At 49.5% G+C, this 20,165-nt stretch overlaps 1 protein-coding gene across 2 annotated transcripts in view; it reads left to right on the forward strand.

The window, feature by feature from the left end:
- Positions 1–20,165, forward strand: part of LOC119382338 (transmembrane protein KIAA1109 homolog) — a 961,129-nt gene that overhangs the window by 163,553 nt on the left and 777,411 nt on the right. For both annotated transcript variants that reach the window (XM_049412180.1, XM_049412181.1), the window contains exon 11: positions 15,489–15,590. In XM_049412180.1, coding sequence (XP_049268137.1) covers positions 15,489–15,590 — 102 coding nt within the window. The remainder of the gene's footprint in view (positions 1–15,488; positions 15,591–20,165) is intronic.

Here is a 20,165-nt window from a genome sequence, read left to right on the forward strand (position 1 = left end):
ATTGAGACTTTGACAGGTGTCGTGCAAAACACTCTGGTGAGGCCCACCACAGCTGCGAGACCAACTGTAAAGGTGGACTTACCCACTTTCAGCGGGTATATCATGATACGGCCAGTGCCAATGATTGCCTCGACCGCATGCTGACTTACCAGCTGGCAACGGGGTTGTCCGATGGCGAGATGATAGAACGCGTTGTTCCAGTATCACTGATTGAGCATGCTGCCCGATGGTTCCGACTTATCGGCCACCGGTCAAGCATGCTGTCTGAATTCCGAGCGAGGTTTCGCGACAAGTTCCTACCCGCTGATTACCAGCGTCGCATGCAGCGCGAGTTAGAGCGGCGTACTCAGCATCCGGACGAAGCCTTGCTCGAGTACGTGAGGGCAATGGACGAGCTCTATCGTATTGCTGACCCCTCTGCTCTAAATTGCGAGAAGGTGGAGTGAGTCGCGCGACAAGCGCACCCCACTTTTGCAGCATATTTGAGAGGCGGCAAGTTCAGGGATTTGGACGAGCTGGCCTCGGAAGCAAAACGCATACAGGCGGACATACTCACCTCACGTACGTACAGACCGCCACCCCCAGCGTTGCAGGCACTTGAGCCGCAATGCGCGCGGAACGGAGACAACATTCGCATCCGTCCACAGAGAAATGGTGTAGTTGCCTTCAGTGACAGGCACCCGAGTGGCAGTTGGGAGATATCCGACCAGGCTCTTGACCCTGTTGGGTATCGGGTGTCTCAGCTTGCGGCTGCTTCTGCACAGAGCTGATAGACGGAGCGGACAAGGCGACGGTGAGTTAAGGCAAATTTATATACATGTTAACAGAGGCGTTACATATTCAACACTGGGGCCGACAGCTTATGGGGCTCGCACAGAGGTGCGACGACAACCTGGGATTTCTTCGTTCGCTGTCCCCCTCTCCGCGCAGCTTGGTTCTTTTATAGCCCTGGCCGATTCCTTGCATCAGCTAGTAGTTCGAAGCCTCCAATCAGGAACCGCCGTTGGTCGCTGGCTGGAATTGGATCCGTGGATGAGAGGGCTTGCCGCACGTTGCGTGAGAAATTGCCGTCGGTTGCATCAGACGCATTGTAGGAGTTGCCGGGGGTCGCATGGCACCTCGCTGGTGTTGACGTTGGTTGCATCAGACAATCTATCGATGTTGACACCACTTGCGTCAGACGTTCTACCAGCTTGAATGCCTTGCCGAAGCAAGGAATTTTGGGTTGGGAGCCCTGGCAAAACAACCCGTACACTTACACCATGCGAGCAGCACATGCTGCCGATGGCCGAGGTACGCAGAATTGGAGTTGACATATCAACCCGAGGACACTAGAGCGGAGTGTGCCCGGAAGGGAGCATCTGACAGAGAGGAACAGTGGCCAAACGGCGCGACGCACAACATGCCAAGCCTGAACGCGGCCTACCACCCTCTGCCATCGATGCAATCAGCTGGGGCATTTCGCCCGAGATTGTAGGCAACCCACCACCCAAGAGCACGCACTTTCGGGAAACGAGCGGGGCCGCCAGTGAGCAACGCTGCATGGCCGGCGGCAAACAAAGTGGTGCTCAGTGAGACACATGAACTCCTAACCCCACTGGCTTGTCATTCTGGACCAGCCAACGACACGCTAGTGCCACTTATTGAGCTAACAGCCGCCCGGTGCAGGTTCTTTGCGCTGTTAGGCACTGGAGCAAGCGCTTCACTCATTGGCGACGAAGTGTACGATCATCTCTGTCAGAGCGCTATCCGGCTTAGATTGAGTAATGTGACTTTCCGGGAAACGGGTCAGGCGGCAACGCATAGCTTACCTCCGCAGCCTGTCGGTTGCTATCATTCTTGGTAGAGACTTCCTTGCCAAGACGGGCATTGTTATTGACGTCTGCAGCGGAGGATATAGGGAGCGAGCATGTGGCACCCTGAAACCTTTCGTTTCCTTTCAAAAAGCGTCAGAGACAATTACGTTCGGTGATGCTTCGCGCGCAGACCGTCGCAACAATTGCCCGAAGAAGTCACTCGTAAAGGTTTCTGCCGGGTCGACAAACCGACCGCGGAGAAAGAAAGCGCCGGAGGGAATGGCTCCCCTCGCGCGCAGCCCCCATTTCCCTCTGCGGAGGTCCTGTGCACTGCAGAGCGGGGCGAAAGGGACCACCCGCTGCTCAATAGCTCAAACAGTTTGACAGTGGAAGAGAAAGCTCGCCTCTCATCGCTTCTGAATGAATATGACGCCATATTCACAGAACAGCCTGGCTGCACTGCGCTAGTTAGGCACAAAATTGAGACAGGCGATGCTTCTCCTTGGAAATGCAATCCTCGGCCGGTGAGTTTGGCTAAGAGGAAAGCATTAGACAGCGCTCTGGACGAACTGCTCGATACAGGCGTTGTCGAAAGGTCGGAGAGCCCGTGGGGTTTTCCCGTGGTGCTGGTACTGAAAAAGAATGGGACGACCCGCCTTTGTGTTGACTACCATCGCCTAAATGAGGTAACACGCAAGGATGCATATCCGCTTCCGAGCATTCCCTCGATCGTGTCCAATGTTGGCAGAGCGAAGTACTTCACTATGCTCGATGCTAGCAGAAAATACTTTCAGGTGGAGGTAGATCCCCATGACCGAGAGAAGACTGCCTTCACTTGTCACAGGGGCCTTTTCCAGTTTACCTGAATGCCTTTTGGTCTTGTTGGTGTGCCTGCGGCTCACCAGTGCCTGATGGCCGAGTCTTGAGTGATGCAAGATGGCACTATGCTCTTGCTTACTTGTACAATGTTGTGGTATACTCACGAACCTTTGATGAGCACTGACACAATCTCAGGGACGTGCTGGAGCGTCTGAGGTCGGTGGGAATAATGCTAAATCCTGCCAAGACCCAGATTGCCGAAACCCGAGTAACACTACTGGGTTTCACATTGAATAACGGTCGCCTTCTGCCGTGTGATGACATGGGTCAGGCATTATTGAACTACCCGTCACCGACAGACATAGGCGGACTGAGACGCTTTCTGGGGCTGGTGAACTTTCATCGTCGGTTTATCCCAGACTGCGCCGCACTGCAAGGCCCCTTGACACTTTTGTTGAGGAAAGGTGAGCGGTGGAGATGGGGTCCCGAGCAAGAGGAGGCACTGCGCAACCTCGCTACAGCACTTGCAGAAACCACTGAATTAAGGCTAGCGGATCTGAGTAAAAACATAGTGATCCAAACGGACGCCAGCGACCTCGGCCTAGGAGCGGTTTTGCTCCACCAGCACGAAGGTGGCTTGTGGCCGGTAGCTTTTGCTAGCCGCTCCTTGACTTCCGCAGAGAAAAACTATTCTGTGGCAGAAAATGAATTTTTGGCAATCATTTGAAAAAGTTCAATTCCAATATTGGTGGAGTTTAATTTGTTATTGAGAATGATCACATGGCACTAACTTGGCTTAGACGCCTAGGGTATCCGAGTAGCAGGCTTGAACTATGGGCACTTTTCCTGCAGCGATACGACTGTGCCGTTCGCTACAGGAAAGGAAAGAGCAATGTTGTGGCGGACGCACTTTTGCACGCGCCTGTTGACTGTGAGAAGAGTAACATTACTGCTGAACTCACCTTGCCCGAAGTCGTGCCCGAGAGCGACGTAACTGTTGCGACGCTTGATGTTGTCATGAGGGGTAACATTAATACCCAAAGCAGGGATCCCACGCACGTTGAGAGGAGCACTATTACGCTACTTTCACGATACGTGCATCGCTGGGCATGCAAGTGGCCCTAAGACTTGCCTTAAGTTGTGCCGCTTTGCTACCTGGCCAAGCTTGAAATGGGATGTAACATGCTACGCCCGTGTGTGCAATGTGTGCCAACGCATGAAGCCGCATGGTGGACGACTGCCCGGGCTCATGCAGCCGATCCAAAGCCAAACACCATGGCAAATTGTGGCTTGTGACGTCATGTGACCTTACTCAAAAACACCGAGAGGAAACTAATTCCTTCTCATCGTCACAGATCACTGCACTAAGTGGGTTTAACTGTTCCCCCTACGAAGGCTGAGGGCACACATTATCATGCAAAAGCTCATCGAAGTGTTCACGAGATTCAGCTATCCAAAGCAGTTAATTGCGGACAATGCGTCCTATTTCACCGCCAAAATTTTCGTGGACTCTTGTGCAGCCCTGGGCATTAAGCACGAGTACAACCACGTACTACGCCCAGGCAAATCCAACCGAACGTGTAAACCGCAACATCAAGCACATGCTTTTTGATTTTGCGGGGAAGCACAAGGATTGGGACAATTGTGTCCCTGAAATCAGATTTGCCCTGAGGATGACCGTGAACCGTTCGACTGGCTTTACCCCTGCCGCTCTCAATTTTGGGAGAGAGCTGCTGAATCCCGTAGAACGTACTCTACAGGAACGCAGCATGGAACTGGCTGCTTCGTCGGCACGCACTGATTATGCAGCTGGGCTGTGTGCGGAGGTGACGGAGGCTTTGGGCAAAGCACGACGGAACCTGAGCACTGCTCGTGGGGAGCAGAAAGCGCAGTATGACCGCTCTCATCGGGACGTTCATTACAAAGTGGACGACCTGGTGTTGAACCGCAATCATGTCATAAGCGATGCCAGCAAGAAATTCTCAGCTTCTCTGGCACTGAAATGGCTAAGAGCGTACCGGGTAGGAGAGATTGTCTCTTCTCTTATGTACAAGCTGACGGACTTGACGCTAAGACCGATCGGCTGACCGGTGCATGTCTGTGATCTCAAACCCTACTATGACAGAGGGAACGAGTGGCCGAGGGGAACGCTCTGCTGCGCCCGCAGGCAGTGGCATCCGAAGGCACGGCTCGACATACGAGCTCAGTGCGACGTTAAAACTTGTATTCTCGGCAGAACTAACTCTGTTCGGTTCGTAGGGGGCTTTATTGTTCATGATATCGGATGGGATGGTCCTCTGATATCTAGCATACAGCCTTCGAGAGCGAGCACGCGCTTGCTCTTTCGGAGAGTAAGAGAGGAGCTAAGTTATTGTTCGAGTCGCAGATCACCCATCGGCAGCCGTCCAGCAACAGCCAAGCCGAAACGACCGTTTTTGCCAGCAGTTGCCCCAAAGGCAGGTACTTCAAGCCGTCAACGCACGCATTCCACTGCAGGAAGCGACGACACCAAAGCCTACAGCAACACCCAAGGTCAAGGTGAAATGAAAAAAAAAAAAACAGCGAAACAACTCCTGTTCCCGAATGGTCGCGGTGGAGAAGAATGCACGGAACCACCGCACAGCCCGACGAAGAGCTGCGGACCCAGCGACCGAACTTTGGAGTGCACCCACGGTACGAGCATTGTATCCCGCTGCATTGTATCCGGGGAATTTTGACTCCGCCTTAGAAGAAAAAGAGAAAGAAAGAGAACAAGGAGTGGAGGAGCAGCAAAGACTAGGAGAAACAGGAAAAGGAGGGGCACCATTCTACCCCACCAGAGGGCAACATCTGATGAACGCCCAAGCCTCCCAAGCCAACTCTCCTGCGTCAACATGACGCTCTCCTGGTGATGTGACCAATGCAAGTGAAGGTGGCCTGCAGTCTGGCACTGAAATCCATCTAGCCGGGTGCCCTCTTTCAACACCATGGGCTGCAGAATCCAAGCTAGCTATGCCAGAAGCAAGCCGAGCCGATTCCGACCGAGCTAGCTAGTTCTTGACAACTGTCAAGTTCTGGGCAACCGTTCCTGACGACTGTCCCGACCACTGTCCTGACGACTGTCTTCAACTGTCAAGCTGCCCTGCATTATCACTCACCAACACCTTCGGCCCACCTGGTGACTGCCCGTTCAGCGATAACGGTGATCTGCACCTCCGTGTGGCTCCCTCATCGACACAGACTTCACCGTGTTCCTGGTGGAGCCGCTAGCCCCATCTTAAGCTCCAGGTGATGGCGGTCCTCTTTTTTGGCTAAAGGGTTCAATTAAGGAGGGGGGGTGTGGGGTTGCACACGCAACCCAGTGTCTTCAACACGGCGGCACCTCGGATTCGCGCTACGTTTGTACGCACAGCGGCCAGAGGGGTTGCGTGGGAGAGGGCACTGTGCCGCTCCCGCAGCCCTTTGCGCCCTGCTCCCTGGCCGAAGTCGGGATGCCCCGTTTTCCCTCCTTGCCCTTTTCTGGAGAGACTCCTCTCCAGACCCCCAGGAGCGCGCGCCGCTTTCATGGGGACCTCTTCGTTTTTTGACGCGGGGAGCGGTGACGACCACAGCTTGATCGAGTCGGGAGCCACCCAGTTGCCATCACCCCCTGCGCAACGCCCGGTCTATTGTGAGGTGACTTACTGCCTCAGGGCCGGACTGTGAAGCCACGAGAGGTGAGTCCGAGCCTTATCGCTCTCAATCTCGTGTGCTTCCCATTTTGTTGTTGTTTTAACATTGTTGTGCGGAACTTCTCCGCGCTTCGTTCCTACCTGTGTGTTTTGTTGCTTTGGTGGCGCTTTGGCACAATAAACTGTGTCAGGCAAAGAACGCGTCTCTGTTCCCACTGGCCTGAAACCCGCTGTGGTCGCGACTCAACACGAACCACAGGTTAGGGGTCCAGCTCTGACTGTTAAGGCTGCTGTGTAGCGCTAGTAGCGAGTAACTACACTCCTCTAGTGCGTGGTGTGATCCAAAGACGGGACTGTTTCGCACGCACAGATCTGTTTGTTTCAAAGTAACCGCTATAAACTAAGCATAGATGGTGGTGTGCAATGAATTGCTTCCAATAAAATATTCCTAATCAATATGACTTATCAACCTGAGGAAAAAGAAAGATTTTTGTACGTGTTGAAGTTGTGACTGCAGCTGGTGTCGTAGCCCGACAACGACATACGCATGGAGAACTTGTGGCGGTGGGATCAGCGTCGTCTTTTCCCGTGTACCGTCCATTTTCGTCTACTGTGTGGTTTCATTAGTGTCTTATAGTCTGTCCAGTATCCCAGTATTGCAAAGGTGTAGCATGTGCCAAAGCTGTTAAGTGGCGCCAGCTTTGGAATAAAAAAAAAAAAAAAAAACGTAATTTGTCCTCCAAGATTCCGGGAGTGCCCATCAGCACTGGCTAAGCATACTGCATTGATCATTTGAGTATGGCTCTCAAAAGTTGTGCCGAATCGACACAAATACTTTGCTGTGGAAGCTTAAGATCAATCATACAAAGCAAAGCATCAGTTCAGAACTGACGAACCACAGAGAGCATGACGCCCATCTAAGAGATTCGAGGTGGACGTGACATGCTAGGGACAGCCTATCTCCACTAGGAGATCAGCGGTGGTAGTGATGTTTATGGCTGCGCATACACAAGGCCCCGGCAACCCGAGGACGCATGTGCTTGGGCTTCGCACATGCGCAGCACCGCCGCTCCAGTGTCTTGGGTACGCAAGCTGCTTGGGTACCCAGCAATAAAACTATGTGGCCCCCGGCATGACTTCAGAGCTGCTCTCCCCCTCCCCTTCCCCTTGTCACTTCCTATCTGAAGGCCAAAATGGCAGTGTTGACCTAAAATGGGGTTAGACAGGAACAAAGATCGCTTACAGTTCCGCCGTCTTCACACTTAGCCAGTTAATGCCTTCACTTCCTCACTTTGCACAGGTTCAAAAACGGGGAAAAAAGATTTTGTGGAAATACTAGGTCAGGGTCGAGTTTGAAAAAACTAGCAGCAGGCATGATGACAGTGTGCAGCAGTACATACGTCTGTGAACAGACTTTCTCAAGAATGAATTTCATCAAATGGAACTTGCGCTCCCATCTAACCGATGAACACCTGCATAACTTTCTATGTCTATCGGTGAACAACCTTGATGTGGATATTTGCAAGTTGGCTAAGAATGTACTGCACCGACAATCGCATAGAAAAAGCTTTTTTTTTTTTTTTTTGCTACCTTGTGCTAAATTGCTACCTTGTGACAAGCATGCTGAGAGGAAAAAAATAATTCCTATTCCAGTTCTGCACATCATTGTCAATGCGCCAAATTTTTTCTCTTTGCCTGCAAAATCCCTCTGCCTCCCCCCCTTCGATTCGCCGTCTGGCCCCCGCCATGTTGGCTTCATGCAACTCGGCCTTCCGCCTCAAAAGGTTGCCGACCCCTGCTATAGTGGTTTTGCACGAGAAGGCGGCAGCGGACTGATGCAAAGCGCTTTTGTGTCGTCTTGTAATAAAAGCGTGCAGTACAGTTGCAACGGCGCTATGCTCGCAGTACCATATGCGCGCGTTTGATGAGATAGTCATTGCGGCGAGCTTTCCTGGAGCTCGCGCTGCACTCTTGAAGGTGGTCCAGCACAAGGTGACAGTGGTGCAGGGCGCTTTTGTTGTCGCCTGTTAGAAGCGTGCAGTACACTTGACGGTACGCCGTGTGGCCGAGTGGATAGCTGAAGGCACTTATTGTGATGTTCTCCTGACAAGGGGGAGCACTGCTTGTTGTGATGTTCTCCGAACAAAGGGTAACATTGACCTACAGGAAGCGTAGGGGAAGCTTGAACAAGCTAAATAAGCAGACCTACAAAAAGCCAAAGCAGTGATCTGCTAAATCATATCACTGATCTTAAGCAAAGGCCTACTGCTATCCAACTACAGTTCTTGTACATCACATTGCTTCTTTTGTAGCGTTAGCTACACTGGCCAAGGCGAAGCAGTTTCGCGTGGCACATTGAGAGCCGTGCTGTGCATGTACGAGGAGCAGTGACGTCACACGGCGCAAAGCTGGCACACTGAAGCTGCCTGCGCCCACACCTTGCTGGTCTGCGCATTCCAGAGGAGCGACGTCATAGCCGTGGCACACGCATTGGCGCCAGCGCGCACCCAGCTGTGTGCCTGCGTTGCACAGTGGCCGTCTGACACTGTGCCGGAGCCATTTGATAGTGCCTCTCATTTTGCACGCATATGCATGTATCAGTGAGGGTATACATAGAGCGGGGAGGAGGGAAAGAAAAACGGAAGCACAGGGAGGTCAGCCATTTGTCGACCGGCTGGCTGGTGTTTGCCAGTGTGGTATAGCCATGGAGAAGGAGAGCGCAAATGCTGCTAAAAGAAAGAAGCTTGACAACCAAGAAAGCTAAGAATAATCAGCTGATTCTTAGTTAACGCTACATATATCCTAAGCCACTGCAATTTTTTCTTTTTTTTATAGAAGTGTGACGCTTGTTCGTTTTTTTTTTTTTTTTCAAATGTTCATGAAGTGAACCTAGTTTGCAGAAGCTTTTTTCAGTGATTTCGTATGTTGTTTGCTACTCGGGCTAGATACTGCACGTGGTATGTAAAAAGGTAGTGTAGTTCATACCTGGCTATAATTTGTTAAAAGAGCTTTCTTCAAAGGCTGTGTTATTTGTATTCTAAGCAGATTAAAATATTAACTTGTCCCTCCAAGTTGCCGCAAATTTACTATTCAAGATCCTAAGGTGACATATTAAATGCCGCAAACTGTTCAAATCAAAGTTCTTCTGCTCCATAATCAAAATTTCACTGTTCCAAAAACTGCTCCCTATTCACTTTCACCTGTCTCACCCCTGTCAAGGAAAAAGTTGCACTGCCATTCTGATGCAAGTTTGGCAGGCTGTTCTGTTTCTCTAGATGATAGTGTTCACCTTGTTGCTGCAAAATGGGGGAAAAAATGCACCATATCCACGAAGTGAATGATGATGAAAGAGCTCGCTGCAGAGGTTAAATTCGGTAAACCGTGAATCCTCCGTACATCCGCTTGATCATCATACGAAGACGTGACACGGGAAGTGTGGTGTGATTGTATTTTCACATTATATACACAATGTTTTATTATTTACATACTGATGCAGTATAAAATTGTCGCCGCTTCTACTTCGCGGGCTCTCAGTTCGGGGTTCGCATGACACTGATGTCTCTCTTCGGCCTCGCGGGCCCTCAGCTCAGGGTCCGTTTGTCGACGAGCGCATGCTGCTTTGGCTGCACGAGCCCTTGCCGCTATCGCCGCCTCGGTGCTGGTGCTGGCTTGTGCTTGCTGCCGGCGCTGGCATCTTGCTTCGGCCTTGCGAGCTCTCACCGCATTGTCTTGACGGGGAGCCCGTGCTGCAGCCGCATTGCGAGCCCTCCGCGCCGCTGCCTTTGCTTCTTCGGTGTTCATGGTGGAAACTGAGTAGCAGTATCGAAGCACACTGAGTGATGTCCAGCGAAAGATAAGAGAGGCGTGCCAAGAGCGAGTGCTTTATATAGGCACGGTCCTCTAGCGGTCTCCTATCAAACTAGAGCGCGTGCCGAGAGTGGACCGCCGCCTGAGTGGTGGCGCGCCATCTAGTGAGCGCTCTTGAAACGGAGAGCACAGCTGCACCTCTAGCGAGAGCAGTGAGAACTAGCGTACACGGTGCAACGGCGAAAGACAACCCCCAGCATAAGGAGCAAGCTCCTTATGCTGCGGCTCCTTATCATTGCCCTTATTGTTTCCCAGAATGAAAGGATGAATTTGTTAAAGGACCCCTCGCAACGAAATTTTTATTGTGGCTTTTATGGTTTAAATAGGGTCGTGCGAATATTCGAAACTTTCGAATATCGAAGCGAATAATATGATATTCGATTCGACCTTCGAATCGAATATGACTATTCGAAAACTTCGAATATTTTCAAAGTATTTCCAAGTCTGTTAAAACGTGAAAAAAATAAATAAAACCACCAATGTGCCGTGATATGCACGGCACAAAAAATGCCCCCTTTATTTGTGAAATAACCTCCGCTACCTTGCGTATATTTCATGGTGACGGTCGTTGCAAAGGCCGCAGCAGACTGGTGGCAGGCCCGCCCTCGAGCAACGTTTCTGGTATAAACGTTGCCCTCGAGGTTCGCTCGCTCGTTCCGACACCGGCGGAGTGTAGATTCGCCGTTTAAAGACTCTAGGAGCTTCACAATTCGTGAGCTTTTCTCAGCATGGCTTTCCGTTTGAAGCGGAAAAGAATAAACACTAATGCCGAGCCCTGATCACCCCTGCACGCCAATGAGGCCACTAGTGCGACAAGCGTACGTCCGAGGCAGTACAGTACCGGATGAATTCCGTAACAACGGACAGTATCATAACTGCCCTAACAGCCATTGCGAGAAACTACGCTAACAGAGCGTAAATTGACGCAATGTACCAGAGAACATCTATGTAAGTCGTATACAACGTTGCTAAGACGAACTTGTGATGGATTCGGATTTGGATGCGCGTGTACTTGTTGCCACCCCGCATCCCAAAGCCGCTGAAATTCGGTTTCCGTTCAAATTAAGCGCGCCGCGGTTTTGTTTTTTCTTGCTAGCGTATTTGATTATAACGCGAAGGTGGACTTGCAACGACAAAAACTTCTAAAAGGAAGACTTGCATAGTGATCGAGTAGATATGTAAAACTATATTAGGATGGTAAAATGAAGGAAGCTGATATCTTAGTGGTAGTAGGTATTCAGTCAGGCAACCCCTAGCTGTCATAGCCCTTTGTGTTTTGTTTTGCGCTTGTGAACGTGCTCGGCGCATGTGTCTTTGCTGCAAGTGCTGAACTTTGGGGAAAACAACAGTTTGGTAGCCCTGTTGCTCGATTGCGTGCACGACTGGCCTAGCGCAACCATGGACGAGCCGGCGCAACGGGTATTCCGGAGTCCCATCTGGGAGTTCTTCGAGCGCAGGGCCAGTGACGCGACCTGCCGCACGTGTAAGATGCGCCTTAAAACACCTACAGGCACTACAACCACCCTCGTCAATCACCTGAAGCGTCACCCTGATCCATTCAAGCAACTTGAAAAGCTCCGTGCCGCCGAATGCTCAAAAAAGGCGAGTGGCCCAAAAAAGACGACGGCCACGAAGACGGCAGACGCAAGTGCAGCGAGCTGCAGTTACTTCAAGCCGACCTTAAAAGGTGACAGTCAGCGCGCAAAAATGCTAACTACGAAGGTTGCACAGTTCATGGCCGCTGGCTTGCATTCGTATTCTATCGTCGAGGAGCCCGGCTTTTTGTCCTTGATGCACGCTGCAGTGCCAGAGTAAAAAGTCCCATCGAGGACTACGTTTTCCAGGAGCGTCATGCCAGACCTTTACGCCAAGGAAAAAGAGCGGATTAAAGGTGCGCTGCGCCATCACTTCAACCATGGTACCCCATGCGACTCGATCACAACCGACGGGTGGTCGTCTAGGCCTGGGGATAGTTACGTCTCGTTTACATGCCACCTGCTCGATGAAGAGTTCACTCTTCACAATTACCATCTTGCATGCCGGCACATGCCCGAGGGCCATACTTCCGAAAACTTGAAGAACGTCCTCCTTGATTTAGCCGAGGAATGGGGACTGCCTCAAGGCATACCAGTCTTCATTGTGACTGACAATGCCAGAAACTTCCTGCGTGCTGCATTGCGAACAGGATGGTTCAGCATTCAATGCTTTGCCCACACCTTGCAACAGTGCATAAACTGTGCAAAGCGAGATACACCAAACTTCGAGCAGCTGTGCATCAAGGCACGTGGAATTGTATCCTACTATAAGAGGAGCTCCCTGGCCAGGAATTGCCTCAAAGAACTTCAAGCAAGCATGGGCTTAGAACCAGTTGAAGTAATCCAGGACGTGGTAACACGTTGGAATAGTGAGTACGCAATGATGGCTCGCCTTTTAAAGCTTCGTCGTCCGATTTCTGTGGACCTGTCCGAACTGGACACAATGGAAGACTTTACCTCAACTGAATGGCGTCTCATGACGTCTGTGACGTCAGTCCTTAAATGCATTGATGATGCAACGAGAGAGAGTTGCTCCGAAAAGCACCCAACACTTTCTCAAGTGGTGCCGCTTGTGCACTGCATGCAGCTCCTCCTCACCCAGCAAGAGCGGAGTTGTGGGGAGCAGTCTGTATTTGCAGGAAACCTCCTTCGGGCCATCAAGTGTAGGTTTGGGGACATTAAATTGCAGGTGCCATATGCCCTGAGCACAGCACTAGACCCCCGATTTAAAGCAGTGTGCTATGATGCCACTTGCGAGAAACGATGGTTAAAGAGTGAGCTCTGCTCAGCTTTGGAAAAGAGTCTGCCTCAACAGAACGATGAAGAGGAGCCAAGTGTGAGCAGTGCATCTGCAGAAGCTGCGTCATCGAGCAGTGATGTGTGGAGTGTGTTTGGAACTTTGGCTGGTTCAAATACTGCACCAACTGGCTCTGAGAGATTGAAGAAGGAGGTGGAGGAGTACCTCCATGCACCTGTTCAGCCTCGTTTGGACAATCCTTTCCTGTGGTGGAAAAATATTGGCAAGGCCAAGTACCCATCCCTCTACAACATAGCTCGGCTCTACCTCTCAGTGCCAGCTACTCAAGTGTCCAGTGAGAGGCTGTTTTCAACCACAGGGAATGTTGTCACGGCACGAAGAGAGCACCTTCTCCCCGAGCATGTAGAACAGTTGGTGTTCGTGCACAGCAACATGTGCTAGGATGTTTGGCTGGACATCTGTTTATGTTTATTTATTCACAATACCCCAAGGACCCTCTTAAGAGGGTATTACATAAGGGGGTGGGTGCTAATAAATTTGAAAATGAAAAGTCGGATGTCTGTCTATTTCTGATCCCCTACTTTTATGAAGGGTCAAAAGATTTAGTGGGTGAAACAGCTAGCAAAGGTTATTGTAACAAGGTAACGTAGTTCATTCTATCAATTTTTCTCTCGTGAACTTTGTCTCCCAGGTATTCGCTTTGATTCGAAAATATTCGCTTCGCTTCGAAGTTATTCGAACGAGGTAACTATTCGATTCGTATTCGCTTCGAAGTGAAAAATCACTATTCGCACATGCCTATTTAATAACTGTAAAGTGCCGTACATTGCACCCAGTTTTGGACAAGCGCCCGGTGTTAACAGTCCCGAAACTCCAGAATTCTGGGAGCACCGGAGAGCCCACGGTCTGTTCAAGTATCAGCACACAAGTATCAGCAACGAACGTATTCGCCACCTGTTTTCACCAACTCAGAAGAGTCGTTCACTGGGTCCAGTGATGATGAGTGACAATGAATCATTTGCAATTTCAAATTAAACCTACCTTCTTTCATTCCGTAGCCACTGTAGTGCTGCCTCGAAGCCTTGACCAGAGAGCTTTGAGCAGACATTTCTAGATGCTAGATATGTCTAGATTCTAAACCTAGATATCTAGATTAACACAATTTTCAGCAAAAGTGGAGTGGGCGTTTTCGTGGTACTATAGTAGCTTTGTGTGTGATAATTATGAAATTGAATTGTAAATGCTCTGATATATCGTATAGTTTTTCTGCCGTTGTTATATAAGACCAAGCTACCATGTGGTCTGGTGGTTATGGTGCTTGACTGGGATCGAATTGCAGCTGCAACAGCTGCACTTCAGCAGAGTCGAAAGGCTAGACTTGGATTTAGATGCTCGTTAACACCAGATAGCCACATTTCTCGAGCTCTCGATTACGGCATCTCTCATTATCATATTGTGGTTTTGGGATGTAAAACCCCATAGATTATCTTTATTACGTATGACCAATTCTGGTGTCACTTCAAAACGCCTGCCCAGATTTGTATGAAACTATCGCACCGTTGCTGTGGAGCGGGATGAGATCACATGTGCTCAAGCTTTCATGATGATAAACGGTCATCAACTTGAGCTTGTTGGCATGGCTTCATCACAGGAAACAGTGTGACGCTTGGGCAAGTTGGCGTGGATTCATTTCAAAATGTTAACAGCGCAAGAACGATTAGGAAGGGATGAGACAACAAAGGTAAAGAGCGCTGACTTCCAACTAGTCTTTATTTCGATAAGAAGTGCATATATACGTGGCAAGGGAGAGGGCGCTCGACAAGAAAAGAAAGAAAGGATGTACAGGTGCTGCCATCGTTGCCTCATCATCTCCAATACAGCGCGCATATCACCACGTGTGCCCTAAAACCCAGCCAGGTAATCAATTTCTTGATTTAGAAGCGCAATAGAGGGAGCACTAACGCACTTATCTCCAGCTTATGTATGAAATCAGCTTCAATAATTTCGCAAGTTAGCTGATCCCTATGCCTCACCATCACTTTGCTCTGATTGAAGCATGGTGTACACCCGCAGTCACGGCAATGAATGCCTATGTGACCCTGGACCGTATTGAAGACGTTATTGTGGTGTTCGCGCAAGTGGTCATTTAGGCATCTGCCCGTTTGACCAATATAGCTTTTCCCGCACGTCAGTGGGATTGAATTAACAACCCCCACTGTGCAGGAGACGAAACGTGTCCTGTGGTTCACAGAACACACAGGAACCCGTGAGGGCTGAGCGTTCACCATTTTGCACAACTTCTGAAGCTTCTCGGGAGCCGAGAAAGCCACCTGCAAGTTGGCGCGCGCTCCAATCTTCTTCAGCCTATGTGACACATTGTGCACGTACGGCAACACAACGAGGCGCTTTTTGTTGGTGTTTTCACGCTCTTTGCATGCATCTATATCAACTAGAACAAGTGGGAGCTCTCATGCTGGCTCTCTTCAAATAAGAAAAGGATCTTATACGTAACTCGTGATATCTTTGTGCCATGCACTGAAAAAAAGGTGATGCCTTACTGCAGGAGGATGTGACACTTGTGAACCTGCATCATCAAATGGATCGTCCAATAGCTGAGTCCCCACTGCTGATGGCGTGTTATGCAGCCCATTTGTCACAGTACCAGGTATGTCTTTGGCATTCTACTTTGCGTACTCACTGACATTGTATTTTGAGCATTGTTTAACACATAATGGTTTGATGAAGGTGAGATTTCATTTGTCAAGGTGCTCACTGGCTACTGTGGTAAGCATCCTCTCAGATCTTAGCCTGTATTGGACATAAACCCAAACGTTTCTGGATTGATTCCTCAAGGGGGGATGACTGCTATGGTCCAAGAGAGGGCATCATCCTTTCAGTGGTTTCTGCTCTTGGGAAGGGCGACAACAGGCACTGGGATCCTTGCCCATCTCATCTCCATAGACCAGGCAGTCCTGTTCATGATGACCTTTTCATCTTTCAGTTTAGGCAAGGCCAATGTTAAGCAATGAACAGGCCATGTGCTTACTCACATCTGTCCTTTTACTGGGAAAGCATTCGTATATGCAAGTGTGCACAACAGCATTAGCAAAACACAGCAGGAGAATCATTATTCATGAACGCTTGGCAGGATATCAAAGTTGTCGCATCTGCCAATGAAGTAGCTCAGAGCAGTGGACGGTAGGCGTATAATATGGCACTTACTTGTTGTGAAAGGATATTGTGTCTTAAGAGGCACAGCCACATTCCCGCCGATGAATGTTCTCCACGTTGTGCCTGTCCTGCTCTGGCCAATGATGGCGGGCCTCGTTGTAATCAACTCACACCACCTCTTGGTTGATGCTTTTATTTACCGCTGTGCAACTTTCTCTTTTTTATTCTTCTGTTGTCATATCTCCCTGTTTTTTGCTGTTGTAACCACAGGTGTGTGCAACCACATACAAAATAAAACTGGGGTTTTACATGCCAAAATCATGGTACGATTATGAGGCACACAGGTGTGCCAACTCCAGGTTAGTTTTTGCCAGCTGGGTCCTTTTTCAAGATGCGCCTCAATCTAAGTACAGTGTGCATGGATTGGAATGCATATACAGTAGACTCAATAAACGGTAATCTCTTAAATGGAAATCGCTTAAGCAGAAATGCTGTCTCTAACAGGAATGGCTTCATTCCTGAATTCTGCACCCTTGTTCATCTCTCAGTAAGTGGAACTCCTGTTAAATGCAACATACTTTCAGGTTTCATTTAACAAGAGTCTACTGTACAGGGTGCTTCGCGTAATAAGCAACAATGATTTTAAAGGAAGTGATGAACCGCAATTACATGTGGTTCACGTATCTTTATACTATGCTTCACTAGTTAATTAACTAAGATCAGTTAACTAAGATCAGGTGCAAGGGCTTCAAGCCGTCACCTGACGCCATCATCGACGGAGAGTGGGACGGGACAGGGGTTAATCCCCTCTTCCCCCCCGCCTCGTCCGGACTTTTAATAAAGTTTATTCACTCACTCAGATCAGTTATGCAAAGCTTTTCACATTTTCTTTAGGGCTAAATGCATTTCGTTACTTCTTTGTAGAAACAGCGCTCACTAGACGACGACGAAGTAAAAGAAGGCACAGGACAGGCGCCTGTCCTGTGCCTTCTTTTACTTCGTCGTCGTCTAGTGAGCGCTGTTTCTACAAAGATGAACGCATACCAACTCGCTCAAGCTTCCATTCTTATGCATTTCGTCACATTGTTGAGGGCATTCCGAAATGTCTGGTCCAATTTTTTGTGGCAACGCACATGCTGCGTGGTGATTTCTTCAGTGTTTTCAATGTGTTTAAAAGCCGCTGAACTCTTTTGTTACCGTTGGAAAATTGGCCACATTTTTTAGGTCTTATTATTGTGGGGATTCGAGGCACGCCCGTAGCCTTTGCGCGGGTATTTGCCGTCTGCTAACCCATTTTCTCCCCGTTCCCTCCCGCGGCGGCAATGTGGCGCCATCTTGCGCCATGCGCTGCCGGGTTCTCGTGGTGGCGCTGTACGCGATCTCGGAATTTGCGAGATTTGGTGCACGCTGGGACGGCTCTCGCTCTCTCTCCTGTGCCAGCGAACGGTGAGGTCACGTTTTCCTTGCGCTCCGAGGTCCCCTTTGGGAATCGCCGGACGGTAGCCTGCCTGGGTGCCTTGGCATCCTTGGTGGGCGTGTCTACCGTTGCACTAGCTTCTGTTCTGTACACTAAGCTAAAGGCGGTGCCAAGTGTTCGTGCGTGGTCGTACCACGCTGAGCCCCACCTGCCGGAAGCCCACGTGTGCGGAGATTTGCCCTAACTCTCGCGACCAGGCCCAGTGGTCATCGCGAGAGTGCGCAGCATAGCCGCTCAGGACCTTTTCCCGAGCGGCGTGTCAAAGCTCGCCATTGCGAGCTGCGACGTGCTTCGCGGAACCCCTTTGTGTATTCCGTCCGCCTGCGGGGGGGCCCTTTGCTCCCCGCGTCCCGGGAGCGGACGTTGTGCTTCGTTGGGGTGCCGCCGAAAAGCAAATAAAGTGTTTGTGTGTTGTATTTGATTGAACACTGTTTCTGTCGCGTGGCGTTCGGCGCCCTCGTTAGCTGTTAGCTGAACGTCCGCGGAGCGGTGCGCGCACGTAAGCAGGCAACGGCACACGCGGCCCTGTGGCTCGCTGAGCCTGAACCCGCGGTGGTCTCTACTCCGGTGAGTTTTGAGCCCACCACAGTATCTATTTTTTGTTACAAATACCGTATTTACTCAAATGTAACGTGAGTTTTTTTTCCAGATTTTTGCTACCTGAAGTCGACCCTCATGTTACAATCGAATGCCGTAATTCAAGTTGTCTAAGAAGTGCAATGGTGCCCACAACTCTGTTTCTTTTTTCTTCCTGGTAAGTTACCCCTCGCATTACAATCGAGTGAAAACGGTAATATTATAGATAGTGTAATATTATATATCAACAGCTAAGTGATTGTACTTTTCAATGGAATTACTTTAAAAGAACTTATATTGGGGTATACAGTAAAAGCTCGTTAATTCGAACTTGAAGGGGACTATAAAACTGCTCGAATGAAGCGGAGTTAGCAGGCGGGCGCTAGAATGAACTGACGTCACACTACACTCTGCGGGCAGCACCCAAAGAAGCTACCTCTGCATTCGTTATCGTGAATTAGATGCTACTACGCATTTGTGGCAGGTGATTTTTTAAATTAAGTGCATGGAGCTCTAACATCGAACGGAATTATTTGATCATTCGGTGATACGCCAGAAACAAGGACCGACGTGCATTCATGTGACCAGTGAGTCTTAATGTCGAAATATATGACGCTGTATATCTCCAAGACACATTTATTTACACGGCAGAGTCAACTCAATCAAAATTAAAAGTAATCAGCAGTTTGCTTGCATTTCTTTTGTCACAACGCCATGAGCACAGTTTGCAGCTTGGCCAAGAGCTCCAGCGTAGCATCCGAATTCTCATCTGCTGAGAAATGCTGTTGTTTCGTTGTTTTCCATCTAGTAAATTTGGTTTGGTCTGGTTTTGCAACACGTGATCACTCTGAGCCTACTCCTGCAAGGAGCGATGAAAACCATTGGCTCCCAGTTCAAATTGAATGTTGTGAATACCGACGCATTCGAATTACTGGGAGTTTCCCCCCATAGCATACAGAATACATTTACCCTCAGCAAAGTGCTGCATACTTCGCCTTGTTTGTCTTTGGGGCAAATGAAGTCATTCATGTTATGACATCTAGTGCACTATATATCGTATGTTTGTCATGCATGCATGTGCAATCTCTATATACCATGCTAATGAAACGTATATTCTGGTATATACAATGCATGACCTGTCATTTATGTTCGTCACGCACTCATGTCATGCCATACCAATTTTTTATATATATCCACCTAACAAAACCGCGGGAAGGTCAACAAGAAAGTGTCATGTAAATCATACCATACATGACATGAATATGATTATTTGCATGGTAGGACCTATCATTGATGTTTGTTGTACAGTCATACAGTTGAAACCCGCAATAACGAAATCGGCGGGGAAAGCACAAAATTTCGCTCTTGCGGGAATTTCGTTGGCGCGAGAATGCGGCAGAAAAGACATAGAATTTACAAAAAAACACATTTTATTTCCGAAAGTCAGTAAGTTTGCCTTGGCCAGCCTTACCACGCAGCAATTTCATGCCTCTCGATCGGGAATCTCGTTTGCCACGGCACAAAGTTCGCACCATGCACTGATCAGTGATGGCGGCACTGCGCTGTCACCAGTATCGTCATCAAGTGCGCCGACAGGCGAACCTTCTTCCGACTTCGCTGGATCAGCGCGGATCGGTGCAGAATCGTGGACAGCGAGCTGTACGCAACGCCAAATTCTTCGGCGATGTCCATTTTTTGCCTGCTCTTTTCCACCTCACTGATTATTGCAGCCTTATCTTCCAGCGTGATGAACTTCCGCTTTTTCGTTGGAGGCGGCATCTTCGCAGGCAGTGAAATCGGACGAAGCAATCACAACACACAGTTCACGTTGCACCAAGCGACCAAGAGAACGCTCCACAAATGGCTCCACACACGCGACCATGTGCGCGCAAAGCCGGCAAAGCCAAGCACAGAGCCAAGCCAACGAACGAAACTCCACTAGGGTGGCTAACTCCACGAGGAATGTGGATTTGACTACATAGTCCGCGATAACGAGCAGGTGTTTCGGCAAGCCAT

Source organism: Rhipicephalus sanguineus, chromosome 2 (genome assembly GCF_013339695.2).
Source record: "Rhipicephalus sanguineus isolate Rsan-2018 chromosome 2, BIME_Rsan_1.4, whole genome shotgun sequence".
Lineage (NCBI taxonomy): Eukaryota > Metazoa > Arthropoda > Arachnida > Ixodida > Ixodidae > Rhipicephalus > Rhipicephalus sanguineus.